A 17,286-nucleotide genomic window follows, 5' to 3' on the forward strand; every position below is an offset into this window, starting at 1 on the left:
TAGCAGGTGGCCTGTGGCCCTGTGGGACCTGCTTGAGGGCAGAGCTGAGGTCCAATCACATGTGGACAAGTGTGCATCTGGCTGTACCTGGGCATCTCTTAAGCAGAATGACGGATGCAGGGATTTGTTCTCAGGCATGGGTGTGGGAGAGGCAAGCACTGACCTGGGACAGCAGTTGTTGGAAATCCTTGTGGATGCAAAATGGGTGCAAAATAGCCACTACCTGCTCCACCACGCCTGAACCCTGCAAGACGCAGTTTGAAGTACAGGTATTTTATGTATTCAAGCAGGTGTTACCAACCTTTTTCTGTAAAGGATCCGATAGGACAGAAAAAAATAAAGAAATACTTCCTCCCCTGGGAGGTCCAGGAATTTAGTGGATGATGTAAACTGCATTTCAAATCAGTGGGAAAACATGGATTATTCAATAAATGGTTTGGGAATAATGGGATTATCCCATGTCGGTTTTTAAAAAACTAAATATCAAGGAATCGCTTCCTCATTCCCTTTACAGAAATGCATTCCTAGGTGATCAAATATTTTAATGTAAAAAAACCCCACAAAAGTGTTAGAAGTATGACAGCAAGCCCAGAAACCATTAACTAACTTCACTGTGCAAAAATAATAAAAATGAATGGGGGGAAAATATCACTTCAGAGATAAAAGATGAAGGATAAAGTGAAAAAGAGTATTTGCTACTTATTTCACAGTCATATCTTTAATATGTAAAGAGTTCCTACAAATCAATAAGGATAGGACCTATAACACATATAAACATAGGCAAAAGGCACATTCATTTCCCCCAGAAATGGAATGCAAATGGGTCCCCCACACACAGATTCTCAATCTCACTTGTGTTAAGAGAAATGCAATGTAAAAGCAGTTGATTTGATATCAGTTTTCAACTTATAGATTGGCACCAATCAGAAAGTTTGCACGGCAGTGAGGAAACAGATCTGACATCGCTGGGGGGTATCATGAATTTGCACAACCTCTATGGGGGATGACTGGGCAGTGTCCATAAACATTAAATATGCACATGCTTTTTTTCCTCACAAAGCCAACTTCAGGCATTAATGCAACACACACACTTGCATAGAGCCACAAAAATGTGCTTACAGAAATATTCATTGCAGCATCTTGACAGCAAAAACTTGGTCACAGCTTAAGTGGGTTAGTCAAATCCATTATGACCCAGACTTATAACAAATCCTCCACTGGTATTGTCTCCCTCTGGCCCTTAAATAAAATCTTTATGTCGATTTCAAAATCTGCTGGACTGTGATTTCTTCATATCGGAGTTCCAAAATGATTTTAAAAAGCAATTGTCGTGCCAAGTATTTAATGATCCAAGCCACATAATTTAAATTCAATTTTTCAAAAGGCAGACCTTTGATAAAATCATGTTTATTTTAATGTGAACATGAAATTAAACTGAGTCTACAACAATGTACATTCACTATCCATAAGAAAAGCCTAGATGACATATTTCTTAAATGTATACTTATTTATGAACGAGTCATAATTTCATATCCTTAAAAAAATACCCATCGTTTCACTCTTCTCTTCTTTAATGAGGCATTTATGCTTATAGTATGATTGCAACGCTTATAAAAATGCCAATGTTATTCAGAGTTACAAAAAGACTTTATGCATTTTTTCTTATTATGAAGCAAGTTAGTGTGCACAATCTGACCTCAAAGGCAACCTATGATGACTCATTGGGGAGAATATGGACACTCCCTGCGACCTTTGTAACCAGGTGCTTTGAGCCAGTTAGCGAGGGAACCCAAGCATATTGACTAATCTGGCCCTCAGCTCTTGACAACTGGCTGACCCCATCCATTGATGGATGACATTTATTTGTGTTCCATCCTGTAGAATCCAAATTGTCAAGTTCACCACTGTGCACACCAGGTCATAGGTATTTGTTGAATGAAGCAATGATGGATATGATAAATAGCCAATCCTTTTTTTTTTAAGCCATTTCATATACTCAAAAGTTATCATAGTGTCAAAGACAGAACAAGTTGAATAGCCAGATGATGGTCTCCAGCTATACCTTGAGAAAGAAATTCCAAACGCTTTTAGATAATGCAGTGAGGAGAGGTCACAGAAAGGATACGGGTGTGGAGAGGGGTTGAGTCCTCAACCAGCAGGGGCTGGCTCAGATGCCTACCCCTCAAACTACTGGCAGAGTTTCTGAGCTTCAGAAGTGAGAAAGACCCAGAATTCATGACTGATACTTCGTAGCAGCCCTTTCCCAAGTTAGGTGATTTGTGAAGGCAGCCCACGCAGGTGTGCTAACGTCATACCTTTGAACCTGGAGAGGCTGATGTGAAACACACAACAGTTCTTTACACCATCATCCGTGACAAGATTAAGTCTTCCCAGGAAAACGCCACTGCTCTGGATTACTATCCTAAGAGCTTTAGATGAGGCAAGCCTGTGCCACTGGAAACTAATATTTCCGTGGAGGGTAGTCTATGGGTGAGGTCCAGCCCATCTGCAACAGCAGGGCTTCTGCACTTCCCGAGATGAACACAAAAATCCAAGCAAAGCCCTTTTGTATAAAAGCAAGCATTCTGGATGCTGTGCGGTGCGTGCGCTGTCCTAAATGGGGGAGATGCTTCTAAAGGTGGAAAAGTCATCGTTTGTTACCAGAAGAGTAGCCATTCCGTTCATTGCAAGATGTTATAAGAGTGAACACTTAGGGTGACCGTCTGTCTTACAGCCCCAGAAGAGGGAACAGGGGATCCATCCCACTAGTTTCACAACCTTTTTAAAAAGTCACCCCATGGCAAAACATTAAGTAAAAAGTACTTGGTTTCTAATTTCTTTTTATTAGTTTGGTGTGGAAACAAAAAACAAATCCTAATAAATGGAAGAACTTTTGAGGAAACTCGCTGAAGGCTTACCTCACTCTACAAAAAGGTCAACGTCAGCAGAGGTTCAGACGCATTCAATTTACAGGCAATTTGTAAACAGCCCGGAGTTTCTGTTTGGGGAACTTCAGTGGGGTTGAATGATGGGGACTTGGTCGGTCAGCCTTTCACAGCACACAGTAATTCCCCTCTGGAGGCAAAACTCATCACAAGTCAATCTCACCCACCAGCACGGTGGTGACGCACCTCAAGGTTAAAACAAGGAATCCCAAGTTGAGCAAAGGCACAGACAAGCCGGGGCTTGTTCCCAGCGGGGCCGCTCCGCTCTGTCCCTGCAGGCAAACTTCGGAGAGGCTCAGCAGGCCAGCTCGGGATCCTGCTATGAATCACTTGGATGCCAACCTTCTATTTCTCCAGAAGGGTCTGTTGAACTGCAGGGGAGCAAGACACAAGAACAGATTTGAAACGGCATCCCCAGCGGCCCCGACAAGCACGCGGATACCTGCAGGTGGAAAATTCCAGAAGTGGGTGACTCTATTTCTACAAAAGATAGAAGTGTGCTCAAAACTCCCTGCTGACAGAAAGCAAAAATGAAATCTAACTGGTTAGAAAAAACAATTCAATAAATGTCATACTACGAGGCAACGGTCACTATGAAAAAACGGACACTTCGGGAAAAACATAAAGAAACTAAGAAGAGGCATTCTCTACGAGCGACGTCTCTGAGACGGTAAGAAATGTCTGTAAAGTACAAATTTCAGAATAAATAATTCTGTAAATGAGGGTCCACGGCGTTGGTTCATTTACAACAATGCAGGGCTGAGATTTTCGGATCAGTTCATTTCTGCTTTGGAGGTCTCCTTCGCAAAAAAGGAGAGCTCATGTTATACATCTTTCCCTTATTTGAAAGAGCAATGAGCTAGACACTTTCTAAAAGTCCGTATTTTTAGAATTAAAACTATGTTAGCTTTTCACTAAAAACTAATCTCGGGACTTCCCTGGTGGTCCAGTGGTTAAGACTCTGCCTTACAATACAGAAGGCATAGGTTCAATCCCTGGTTGGGGAACTAAGATCCCACATGCCGTGGGGTGTGGCCAAAAACTTAAAAAAAAATCAAACCCCAAAACTTAGGTCAATTCCACAGGCATCCTGTGCAATACATGTTGCCTTTCTTGGGCAAAGGAGTGGGTCTCCACATATATACACAAATAAAAGAAAGAAACACACACAGGTGTATAGACACATAATTTGTGTTTTCCTGCCATTTTCAGAAGTGGTTCTAATCACTGAACGTCCCACCTCTGGCCCTGAGAAGTTTCCATAATTTGCACCACCTCCTCTTGGTCCAATTCTCCACCAGGTTGGGAGGATTCTGTAAAAGTGACCGCAGCACGTGAAAATGCTGCAAAAGGTGCATCTCAGAAGATGCACGCCGGCCAGCTGCTGACTCCGGCCATGCGGCAATGGGGCGACACTTGGAAAATTCTCGTAGCCAACATTTAAAGAGAACTTGAAGCAGACTTAGGTCTCATCAGAAGCCTCAAGCCCCAGAAAGTCTATGTAGCATCTCCCCAGAGAACCCCCTTGAAAACTTTGAGACACAAAGGATCCCATCCAAGAATCTGAGCAGGACAGTGGTGAGAGCAGGTAAAACAGACCCGCGGGGAGCCGGGAGGGGGCCACTCGGGTCGCTTCTTACCCGGTGGCTCGGCGTTGGTGCCCTGATGGTTCTCCATGTTGACTTCGGCTTGGTCAGCTGCAAGCAAGAACAGAACGCCCCAGGAGGGTGAATACCAAGACAACGCACCCTGATGGTCACTCTCAAGCTGAATTGGCATCCCACCTCCTGTCCCCATCTGCTGCCCCCAAGCAGAGGACAGCCCTGGTCATCAGGACATGAAAGGCACCTCGTGGGGTCTGGTCTGTTCTCTCCCATGCTTTTCCAGTCTATCATTTTATTTCCCAATTTCTACTCCAAAAGTTTTCGAACACACATACATCAACGCAAAAAGGACCATGCCGCGCCCCACCGGCCCCCAGAAACGATCTCCCAGCATACGGTGTGAGGCGACAGAATTCAAAATGCACAAACATCGCAACCCACCCCTCGCTGGTTCTCAAAGCAAGACCTAGACAGAGCCTTCCAGAGATGCACAAACATAAACTGTGCTCAAAACAGTAGAATTCACTGACGTCAGGACGAATCCTAAGTAACTTAGCATTTGAGTACAAAGTCCCAAAATGCCCAATGATGGAATTCCGATCTCTAGGCTGGTAACGGTGGCATTCGGCGGTCCATGTAAATAACAATGAATGAATCGAAGAGCTAACATTTCTTCAACACTCACTCTCTGCCCCGCAACCTGTCAAGACTTTCACACATGACCTTATTGACCTTCACACATGACCTTGCTGACCTTCACAAAAATTCTAAAGCGCAGACTATCATCTCTCCTCGTTATGGGAACGCCCGCTCCCCAACATGGAATGGTTAGTAACTTGCACAAGTTCACACGGCTAAACGCAGGAGACGCTGGGATCAAAGCCACAAAGTCAGATCCCAGTTTTCTAGCGACTTCAGGACCCCCATCAGCCGCCTTCCACGTGTTTCGTGCCAACCTGAGTTCTACTTTTTAGTTCTTTTTTTAAAAGAAAGCACGGTTTTCAAAGTAGCAAGGCCCCATGGAAAGGACGCGGTGGTGAATGCCTTACCGTTCTCTCTGAAGCACAGCTTCTTCTTCTGGTAGGCGATGAAGCTGGAGATGGCTCCAGCCACAGCGACCGCGACGGCACCGACGATCCCAGGGACCACCCCCGGGGAGTCGGCTGTGGGAGGAAGCACAGGGCACCATGACAGGCAAACTCATAACCCTCGCGGACGCACCACGGGGCCGGGGGCTGGCGGCCCTGCCCGGAGGAAGAGGATGGGGCTGAGGCCTGAGAGGCAGGGACCCAGGTAACCACTGAGGGAACGTCACTCCAGAGCCACGTCGGAATTCATTTTACTACGCGAGCTGTTTCTAATCCAAGAACTGGCTCCCAGTGGGATGTCAAACCCCACCTCTTCCCCACCCCTAGGACCGGCTCAGCTGTCCTCCCAGCTCAGTGAGGAAGCTCTCAGATGGGTGACAAATCCACAGTGGAAGGGGGCCGAGCGGGGACCATTCAGAGGCCGTGTGACCTCAAGCAGCCAGATGCCCGGCTCTTCATGTACCTTCTGAAAAATCAAAGTCACCGACCTCTTCGTTACTCTCATGTGCTCTACAGTGATGGGGTTTCCAGCCACCATCAAGAATTCTAAAACTACCTGCATCCGTCCCACATCTACAGCTGTTTCCTGACATGGCAGGTGCACAAGACATCCTCCCCCATGAATAAAAAGAAGGATGGTGTGATGGATGGTTCATCGTATGTGTCAGGTGGACTGGCCAGGGCCTGCCTAGGCAGCTGGGAACACTTTATTTCTGGATGTGTCCATGTGGCCGTCTCCAGAAAAAAATAACATTTGAACCCGTTAGCCTGGGTAAAGCAACTTGCCCTCACTAACATGGACAGGCATCGTTCAATCCATTGAGGGTCTGATTAGATCAAAAAGGGACAATTTGCTCTCTGCCTGAGCTGGCACATCTATCTTCTCCCACCCTTGGACATTGGTGCTCCTGCTTCTTGGGATTTTGGACTGAGACTGGGACCTACGCCATTCGCTGTCCTGGTTCTCGGTGTTTTGCATTGGGACTGACTGGCCACTTCCCTGAGTGTCCGGCGTGCAGACAGCAGATTGAGGCCCTTCTAAGCCTCTGTAACTATGTGGGCCAACTCCTTATAATACGTGTCTTTCTACTCATCTCTATACGTCCTAGTGGTCCCATTTCTCTGGAGGACCCTGGGTAATATGGATGGCGTTCCTTCTTAGGGCACTTTGGGAGGGCGACTGAACTTAAAATGCAGATCCCGTCGGTACCAGGTAGACCTCATGCTAGTGCACTTCACGGATACTGTGTGTTTTTTTTCTTTTTTCCGGTACGCGGGCCTCCCACTGTTGTGGCCTCTCCCGTTGCGGAGCACAGGCTGCGGACACGCAGGCTCAGCGGCCATGGCTCACGGGCCCAGCCGCTCCACGGCATGTGGGATCTTCCCAGACCGGGGCACAAACCCATGTCCCCTGCATCGGCAGGTGGACTCTCAACCACTGCGCCACCAGGGGAGCCCTGTTTTTTTTTTTTTTTTAACAAATTGAAGGTCTGTGGCCACCCTATGCCAGGCAAGTCTATCGGTGCCATTTTTCCAACAGCATTTGCCCACCTCATGTCTTTGTATCATATTTTGGTAATTCTTCTAATATTTCAAGTTTTTCATTATGATTCTATCTGTGACGGTATCCGTGATCTCTGATGTTACTCCTATGACTCGCTGAAGGCTCAGAGGATGGTGAGCATTTATTAGCAATAGAAAGTTTTATAAATGTAGGCCTGTACATGGTGTTTTTTTCTTAGCCATAATGCCACTGCACACTGAACAGACTACAGTGTCGTGTACACATCACTTTTAGATGCGCTGGGGAACCATACAATTCGTGTGACTTGCTGTATTGCGATATTCGCTTGATTGCGGTGGCCTGGACCTGCATCCCCAGCATCTCCGGGGTCTGCCTGTGTGTCCGCTGAGCCCGCTTGGAACCTGTGTCCAGAGAACCATTCTCCACTGCAGTATATTTCAGATGACGCTGCAAATACTAAAGGTGAGGCTGGGACCACTGACTCCTGCTTTCCTCAACAGTACACGTGAGGAACCCAGGACATCAGGAACCAGGGGAACGTACCCTGCTCCGTCTCGCCATGCTTCTGGTTTCCATCACCACCGCCTCCTGCAAGAGAGGAACAAGGCTTGGTGACAAACGGTGCTGGGAACACATTCGGTAACCGAAAAGTCGTACCAAGGACCAGCTCCTCTGACCTTGGGTTGTGAAGTTTCCTTAAGAGAAATGACCATGGGACTGATGAGGCCATTAGTATCAGGGTGTCCCTTTCCACAGCTGGGAGGGGCTGTCCTCGTTCTGCGGGCAGTGTCACCTGTCTGGCTCCCGTGTCCCTGAAATCCAGGCTTGGCACCTGACTCAACCCCCTGGCCCCATGGTGGGCTCTAGGAGACCCACCGAGTCCTCAAAGTCCCCCAGGGATTCGGGGAGAAACCCAGCAAGGGCCTCAGAGCCCACCTGAGACCCTTGCGTGGCTATGGGGTCATCCCAGGCACACTCCTGTTGACTCTCAGGCCCCCCGGTCTCACTAGGGGTGGATGTCGGCCATGTGCTATCCATGGACCCACCACCTCTGGGTATGGTCTTCATTCGTGCTTTCTCCGGGGCTAAGGGATACCACTTCACCACCCCCTCTACTTTTTCCACATTTAATGCCAATGGATACTCGATGTTTTTGTTGTTGTTGGTCTCATTTTGTTTTTTCTTTTTGCCCATACTATGCAGCTTGTGAATCTTAGTTCCCCGACTAGGGATTGAACCTGCACCCTTGGCAGTGAAAGCAAACAGTCCTAACCACTGGACCGTCAGGCAATTCCTGATACTCAGTGTTAAGCTGATGCTTGTACAATGATTAGTGCACAAACCAGGAACCCACCCAGTGGACTGTACACTTGTGAAAGTGCCTTTAGCTTTGTTTAATGTCAGCCAGTCACTCCCAGTGTGTCTTTACAGTATAGTCACACAGGCACTGCATGTTACATGGCTATGGAGCAACACTGCCTGCTACAAAGGAGGGGCTGCATGTTACACAGCTACAGAGCCAACGTACAGCCTGTTACATTCAGTGGGTAAGAGCACGTTACACGGGTATCAAACTAGAATCCAGCCTGTTACACTCCTCAAAGTGGGGCGATCTTGTACAGCACCTAGAGATGTAAATTTAAACGGAAAACCAATTTAGAAGGTAGACAGCTAGCCACTGTAGACATGACTTTGGGGACCAGGGTAGAAGGGGTTTACTCTGAAAGGTACGTGAGCTCAAGAGGGGAAGTAGGGGCATTCCCGGTAGAAGGCAAATGAGATGACAAAAAAGCATGTCACCGTAAGGGCGTGACTGACATAAACAGACTTATAATCCTTTGGGGGCTGGTTCATCCATTGATGTCAATCAGTGGCACTCCATCAAGCAAGGATTCAAAGCAAAAATGTTTCCGGTGACATTTAAGGCAGGCCAGTGAGAAACGAACCCAGCCATCTCTTACATGGTCCTGTTACCAGTGGGACCATCAACGATCCCAGCCATTCTCGAAAGCCATTTAGCAGCCCATGAAGGGTTGTAAAAGTGGGAACTCCTTTCAGAAACCCTACTTCTTAGAAACCACCTTAAGGGAACCATAGGGAGGACATCCAATATCAAAGCATAAAGATACGTACGAGAAACGGGTGCAGAATCTAAAAAGCACAACAAACTAGTGAAAATAACAAAAAAGAAGCAGCCTCACAGATATAGAGAACAAACTAGTGGTTCCCAGTGGGGAGAGGGAAGGGGGAGGGGCAAGATAGGGGGAGGGGATTAAGAGGTACAAACTACTATATATAAAAGCAATAAGCTACAAGGATAGATTGCACAACACAGGGAATAGAGCCAATATCTTATAATAACTGTAAGTGGAGTACAACCTAGAAAAACACTGGATCACGACATCATACACCTGAAACTTATACAATACTGTACATCAACGATACCTCAAAAAAAAGTATTAAGGAGTATCAGGCAGTTAACTAATAAAAATGTCATTTTTCTATTTAAAAAAAGAAGAAACTGGTATAACCTAAATGCTTAAAAAGAGAAGGGAGAATGAACAGATTTTACATGCAGGGGGAAGAGCACGGGTCAGGGTGGGTATGGGGGGAGCCATCAGAGCATGAAAGTCCCTCCCCAAGGATGTCAGAGCCATGGGTCTCCTCCTGGGAAATCTTCACATCATCTTATTATTATTATTCACCATTTATGCTCAATTCTCCAAGAAATAAACAAGAACCAGAGCTCGACGGCAGAGTTAGAAATAAAAGATTTCCCAAATTGGGGGCTGGAGCCAGGGTTTTCTACCTGGCGGGGAAGCTGGAGTTAACTGCCATGGAAGGAGCTTCCCTCCAGGTGGAGGTCCTGAGGCTCTGCGTTTGTAGCCCTACTAGGAGGCTGTGGGCCAAGAGTGACACCCAAATTCAAGGCTGACGCCCAAGCTTTCCCCACCTCCTGAGGGTGACCCAATGGAATCCTGGTGGAGGAGATCTTTACCTTGTGTCTGGCTATGCGTTATATATTACATACACATATACTAGACCTAATACTTATTTTAGATTACATAAGCATAATAGATGAATATAGTAAAAATATATTTATATGTAACATATGTATACACTATCATTTACACATACATAAATACATAAAAATGACTATATATTTCATAAGTTATAACTATTCTAAGCATATATTAATTTTATACTTATTTATTTATTATATTTAAATACTGCTTTGGCCTCCACATTGACCTAAGAGTTTAAAGACAGAGGTGGAAAAAGGACCTACTGTAGAGCACAGGGAACTCTGCTCAATATTCTATAATAACCTATACAGGAAAAGAATTTGAAAAAGAATAGACACATGTCTATGTAAAACTGAGTCACTTTGCTGTACACCCGAAACTAACACAACATTGTTAATCAGCTATACTCCAATATAAAATAAAAAACTGAGGGACTTCGCTGGCGGTCCAGTGGTTAGCACTCTGCCCTTCCACTGCAGGAGGGCGCGGGTTCAATCCCCGGTCAGGGAACTAAGATCCCACATGCCGCACAGCACAGCCAAAAGATTAAAAAAAAAAAAAAGACAGAAAGACAAAAAAAGAAGGGGAACCCTACCTCCACCTGAAGTCGCATCAGTAAGGTCCAAATCCGAAAAGTCATCTAGAAGGAAAAAGACATCATCATCTGTCACGTCAGAACTGTTGGGAGTGTCTTGATGTCTTGGGGTGAAGGGAAACACATCAGAATCAAAAGCAGACCTGGGGGGTGGGGAACCCCATAAAGGTACAACTCTATGGAAGGAATCTTTCAAAGATACAATTACTGGACATGCCCAGTAGCGCAGTGGTTAAGAATCTGCCTGCCAATGCAGGCGACATGGGTTTGATCCCTGGTCTGGGAAGATGCCGCATACCGCAGAGCAACTAAGCCCGTGCACCACGACTACCGAGCCTGCGCACCTAAAGCCCGTGAGCCACAACTACTGAGCCCACATGCCACAACTACTGAAGCCCGCGTGCCTAGAGCCTGTGCTCCACAAGAGAAGCCACCGCAATGAGAAGCACGTGCACTGCAATGAAGAGTAGCCCCCGCCCTCTGCAACTAGAGAAAGCCTGTGCCCAGCAACGAAGACCCAACGCAGCCAAAAATAAATAAATTAATTAAATAATTTATTTATTATAAAAAAAAGAAATAAAACCGTAAGAAAGCATATGAAGATGGCTTCAATTTGCTTTGCAACTAATACTTTTAAATAGCAGAGAAACATAACATTTTCTAAATTAGGGATTAGTTATGATAGTATATAACTGCCAAGAAAAGTCATATGATAAAAGTTATTAAATGACATAAGAAAATGCTTATGGAATACTAATAAGCAAAAAATAATGTGATGACAGTGTGAATAAAAGACTGACAGTTTTACTTAACAGCTGTTTCATTTAAATTGATATAAAATACTAGGGAGAATAACCATCTTCACTGTGGTAGAGGACGGACAATATTTCTATTTTTCTGCATTAATAATTAAACAAATATATAAACAAACGAAAAAGCCAACTCAAAATCTGAAGTTTCAACAGCCAGCCATTCAACTCAGAACGCTGATGTCAGTCAAATACTCAGAGAATACTATGATGTGTCAGAAAAAAGGCGGCAAGAACCTTTAAAAAAAAAAAACAAGCCAAGAGCTTCTCTAAAGGGAAAGAACAAGCTGGTATTTTTCTCCATATTGATTCTCTATGTTTAAAATCTTACATTTAATTTTTTTAAGTTTCCATTAAAACCTTGGAAGTTAAATCAGCAAACTAAAAATCAAATCCGAACCAAAAATATCTTTTTGAAAACTGTTTTCCAGGACCGGAAAATTGGCATTACCTTGCACAGAGAGTTCACAGTAAGATCATGCTAAATCTGAAATTACCTCCTTTCAGCTGACATGGAAATCACTGTACTCTGAAAAACACACAAGGACCCACAGGGGCGAGAAGGTCTTACCAGAAGAGCCGGGCTGGTTGGGGTTTGGATTAGGTTTTGGCTTGGGTGGTTTGGGTGACACTGGGTCATCTGTAAAAGAGGAGAGTTGCAATTATGAGCACTTTGCAGTCAAGAAAACAAAACGTGCATTTGCACACAGATGGTTTACTAAACAGTTAGAAATGGAAGCATGTCCTTTTTCATGGCGGGGCAAGTCCTTTGTCATGATGGGCATACCCATACACACAGGCACCTGTGGATTTCTTTGCATCATCATCCAGCTGCAATACTTAAATTCATGTATTTCCAATAGAAAATAAAGCAGATGGCTGGACCAGCTACAGAATTTGTGGAGCCCAGGGCAAAATGAGAATGCAGAGTCCCTTGCTTAAACTGTACTAAGAATTTCAATATGGCGGCCACAGAGCAGTCAACCAAGGAAGGAAGTCCTTCTGAGTGTGGAGCCCTGTGTGACCCTACGCGCCCATGAGGCCAGCCCTGGCAAGGATATTCAGTTTGTCTTATATCACCCCAAAGACTGTAAGAGCTTTAAAATAAAAGTAGGCATACGGATAAAAGCCAAAAATTCAGCCACAACAAACAATACATCTGTTCCTTAGGTTTTCGTGGTAAAAACTAATTCGACTTATTTAAAAGAGATAGCCTCTTTGCAATGATAAATAAGCAAGTCAGACACATAGGAGATTTAGGAGGTACTACTTACGGCTCCCTCCACCAAGGGCATCTTCTAAATTGAAGTTATCATCTAAAGGAGAAAAACAGATAGTTAATACTGAAGTTCTGGGTGAAACGAGGAACAGAAATGACTTCCTAAATAGATGGAGGAAACACTGCATCTCCACATCTCAAAACACTTTCCTGGATATCAGTCTGACCAACGTCTCAACAGAAAAGCCAAATTCCTGACCGTATTCATGTCATCCTTCTCTCCAAGGAGAGGAATAAAAGGCAAAACCAAACCAAAACAATGAAAGTAATTTATAAATCAATTACGCCCCATGGACCGAGTTGAAATTCCAACTTCCGCCTGCAGACAATTCTTCCTCGGGGACTGTTCATCCTAGCGTCATCCCCTACCGAGTTGCCAACAACTTCTGCAAGGTAGATGCTACGAGATAAGGGGGGAAGTCTGTGGCCAGATCTGGGCTTGTGCCCACCAAGAAAATGATTCACCTGACCCAGGTATACTTGACAAAATGATGTGACAACTGCTGATGGCTTCCGAGGTTGCCTTCTTAGTTTTAAGGACTCTTTGCAAGTCCCAGCAACATCTAGGTGAGCTTGTGTATCCACCCAACATGATGTACTGACCCATCAAGAGTCACGACTGGGAAACAGCGTCGCTGCCCCAGGGAGCGCGTGACGGTACAAAGTCCATTGTTCAATAATGACTTGTCCGGCATCCTCCACGTGCCTGCACAGGTCAAGGACCTGGCTCTGAACAAGGCTATCTTTTTCCTCATAAGATGCCATTCTAGATGAGAAGCCCAACATTTGAAGAGAGCTATCACATTGTTTTAAAAATCAGTGATAAGAGCTCTGTAACTCTGGGCATCGATTTTACTGTGGGTGACTAACCACCAATGAATCTGACCCTTGGTCAATTCCATGATCGGTCTGATTGCTGACTTGTATTGGAAAGGGTTAGTGACAACTAGTATGCTCCTCCTAGAGGCTGAGATCGAAGTTTGCTCATGGGTTATATGAGGGTCCCAGATCCTAAAACTGTTCTTCCCAAGAAATGAGTATCCAAAACCAGGGACAGACACTCAGAATAAAAGCATCCAGAGATGCCTTCCAGGGGACCCAAAGGCATCTCGCCAAAGTGTCAACGTCCGTTGTCTTACAGCCACTGTGGACTTGAAAGCACCAACATCACAGCATAATTCAAATATTAACCAGGCTGGATCCAGAGCCGGTGAATAGCTGACTACGTCTCACCCAGCTGTTGGGAAAACTGGGGCGCACGACAATGATTTCTCAGCTGTGTTTGCATGCTGGGCACCTTTGCTTCTTACCGTTGGCTTTTTTTGGTGGGCCCGGAGTGGGTTTCTTGTCATCGTCTAAAGAGAAAAGACATTTCTGTCAGTAAAACTTGTAGCTGGGAAACAGAATCAACTCCCGGCACTGTTCTGTTTCCCTAAAAAGACTCAGAAAATGCTTGAAGCATCATTTTTTCCACCACGGCTGCCATCGAGACCAAGGACCCCTCTCACCTCATGATGCCAAGTGGGGGACTGTGAGTGAAAGAGGAACCCAGGAGAACACAGGACACAAGGGAGAGCCCGGGACCTGTGTGGGAGAAGGAGGGACAAGGGACCCTTTGCTCCAAGGCTGTGCATGTTCACTACCTGCAGCACACCTTTTGCTCCTTGGGACCCCCAGGCAGCCAAGGAAATGTGGGCTGAGGCCATTAGGACCCACAGACACCTCCCCGGCATCTCTCCCCACCAGCCAATGAGGGTTCCATCGTCCAGAATAAGACTTACCCCCCGCTGGCTTTTGGGAACATTACTGCCCTCACGGTTTTGACTCACACCTCTGCATTGGACCCCAGGAGTTAAAAAGATACCTTGGGGCCTTGACATACATACAGTACTATGTATAAACTAGATAACTAACGAGGACCTACTGTAGAGCACAGGGAGCTCTACTCAGTGCTCTGTGGTGACCTAAGTGGGAAGGAAATCTGAACAAGAGGAGATAGATGTATACATATAGCTGATTCACTTTGCTGTACGGCGGAAACTAACACAACATTGTAAAGCAACTGTACACCAATTAAAAAAAAAAAAAAAAGATGTCGTGGGTTGAATACTGGGCTCCCAAATTCACATCCACCGGGAACCTCAGAACGTGACCTTATTTGGAAACAGTGTCTTTGCAGATAACACTGGTTAAGATGTGGTCACAGTGGATTAGCACAGACCCTTACAGACGAGTGCCTTTATCAGAAGGAAATTGGAAAACATAGAGGCAATGATGCACAGCAAGGTGGCCACGTGAAGGCAGAGGCAGAGATTGGGGTGATGCAGCCACCAGCCAAGGGATGGAATCAGTGAGCACACGGGGGACCAGCCCACAGGGGGCCAGCCCACGGGGGACCAGCCACTTCCCCAAGCGCATGGCAGCCCTGCGTGGCATTCATTCACCACCACAGAGTGTGGCAATTATTCCACCAAAAGAGATTTATTTACCCTGACAAGGGCACCTTGATTTTCTTCGTCCTATGTGAGTCTAGTTATCACAGTAAGACATATTTCAAAAGATTTACTAGAGTCCAATAACATATTCCCTGTAGTTTACAAAATGTTTTAATACTACTCACCGTCAAGGGCATGCGATAAATCAAAATCTTGGCCTAAAAGAAAAAGAGTCCAATTAGAAATAAGTCAAATAGAAGTAAATTGGGAAATTAAGAAGACAATTAAAAAAGGGCATGATTTTGGATTTTGAGATGTCTGGCGGCTTTAAAAATGCATCACATGTTGTGATTTCTCATTTGAAATATTCCCTCTCATGCGTAAATGTAAGAATATGTCAGCTTATGTTTTACATTATGGACAACCTTAGAGTTTAGCAGCAATTAAATTAGTGAGAAACCATGGTAATTCTGCACGTGCGTTATTCTAAAAAAGCAGGTGTTTTGAAATAGGTGCGTAACAATTTCCAACACATGATGGAGAAAAAACATGGGGAGAAAAACCCCTTGGATTAGCAACATCTCTATAATTACACAACCAAAATGTACTTCTTGTAGAAACACCAGACAACCCAGAAAAAGGTAAATTTTCTTTTACGTTTCCTGTGATCCCAGAGAAGGGGGGAAACTGCCTTTAATTCCACTGTTCTTCTATCGTGTTGCTACCGCTTTACTGAAGCAATTTCAATACTATTTCTGTTTCTATCCAATTAATGATGGATTGAAGGAAAGCAAAGTAAGGGAATCTGGGAACAGTCCACTTGGACCATCCGGTCAGCGGAAAGGAGAGTGAGAGTGGGTCGGGGGATCATCCTGCAGTGGCAGAAGCCAAGGGCACACGTGTCCCCTGTCAGGAAGCGCTGGGCGTGTACCAAGCCGCCTCCAGAAGGTTGCAATGTGTTCAGTCCCCCTGACTGTCTCACAGACCAGACAGGTGTCAGCCTGTAACTCACCCTCTCTCTCTCTCTCTCTCTCTCTCTCTCTCATGTGTGTGTGTGCAGCTATGTGTGTGAGCGATTGGGTGTGTGTGTGTGTGTGTGTCCGTTTACTGAGTTGTTTGGGATCCATGGGGGTTTGTGTGTAGGTATGTGGGTGGTTTGTATGTGTGTATTTGTGTAGGTGTGTGCACTTTGTGTGTGTGCTTTGTGTGTGTGCACATGTGTGTGTCTAAGTGCTGTTGGCATGTGTGTATTTGTGGTGTGTGTAGTGTATGTGTATATGTGGGGTTTTGTATGTGCATGTGTGTAGTTTGGGCATGTGCCCATGTGTAAGTGCGTCTACGTGTAGTTTGGGAAGTGTATTTGTGTGTGTGTGATTTTCCATGTGTGTATTAAGAACAGGCAGGCACGTAAAAAAGAATGAAGTAATGCCATTTGCAGCACCATGGATGGACCTAGAGATGATCATACTAAGGGAAGAAAGACAGACAGGGAAAGACAAATACCCTATGATGTCACTTATACGTGGAATCTAAACTACGACACAAATGAATCTATATACAAAGCAGAAACAGAGTCACAGACATAGAAAACAATCTTATGGTTACCAAAGGGGAAAGGGAGCGGGGACAGATAAGTTAAGAGTTTGGGATTAACAGATACACGTGACTATATATACAATAGATAAACAACAAGGACCTACTGTAGAGCACACAGAACTCTATTCAATATCTTGTAATAACTTATATGGGAAAAGAACCTGATATATATATATATATAAATAACTGAATCACTTTGCTGTACACCTGAAACTAATATTGTCAATCAACTCTACTTCGATAAAAAATACGATATGAACAATGAGCTGTGCCCCCAAATTAAAAACAAACAAACAAAACAACAGGCAGCAGAAGCAGCAGCATCTGAGAAGGCCCTGCGTTGGACGGACCCCAGCCCTCACGGGGTGGGTGGGGCGCAGGTTT

At 45.1% G+C, this 17,286-nt stretch overlaps 1 protein-coding gene across 1 annotated transcript in view; it reads right to left on the reverse strand.

The window, feature by feature from the left end:
• Positions 1–2,823: 2,823 nt before the first annotated feature.
• CD99 (CD99 molecule (Xg blood group)) overlaps positions 2,824–17,286 on the reverse strand; it is a 28,155-nt gene continuing 13,692 nt past the window's right edge. The window contains exons 2-10 of the mRNA XM_060087810.1: positions 15,492–15,524; positions 14,182–14,226; positions 12,867–12,908; positions 12,164–12,232; positions 10,784–10,828; positions 7,706–7,750; positions 5,599–5,712; positions 4,586–4,642; positions 2,824–3,316 (exon numbers count right to left, since the gene is read on the reverse strand). Of these exons, the coding sequence (XP_059943793.1) occupies positions 3,291–3,316; positions 4,586–4,642; positions 5,599–5,712; positions 7,706–7,750; positions 10,784–10,828; positions 12,164–12,232; positions 12,867–12,908; positions 14,182–14,226; positions 15,492–15,524 (476 nt within the window). The 3' untranslated portion in view covers positions 2,824–3,290. The remainder of the gene's footprint in view (positions 3,317–4,585; positions 4,643–5,598; positions 5,713–7,705; positions 7,751–10,783; positions 10,829–12,163; positions 12,233–12,866; positions 12,909–14,181; positions 14,227–15,491; positions 15,525–17,286) is intronic.

Source organism: Mesoplodon densirostris, chromosome X, assembly GCF_025265405.1.
Source record: "Mesoplodon densirostris isolate mMesDen1 chromosome X, mMesDen1 primary haplotype, whole genome shotgun sequence".
NCBI classification, from domain to species: domain Eukaryota; kingdom Metazoa; phylum Chordata; class Mammalia; order Artiodactyla; family Ziphiidae; genus Mesoplodon; species Mesoplodon densirostris.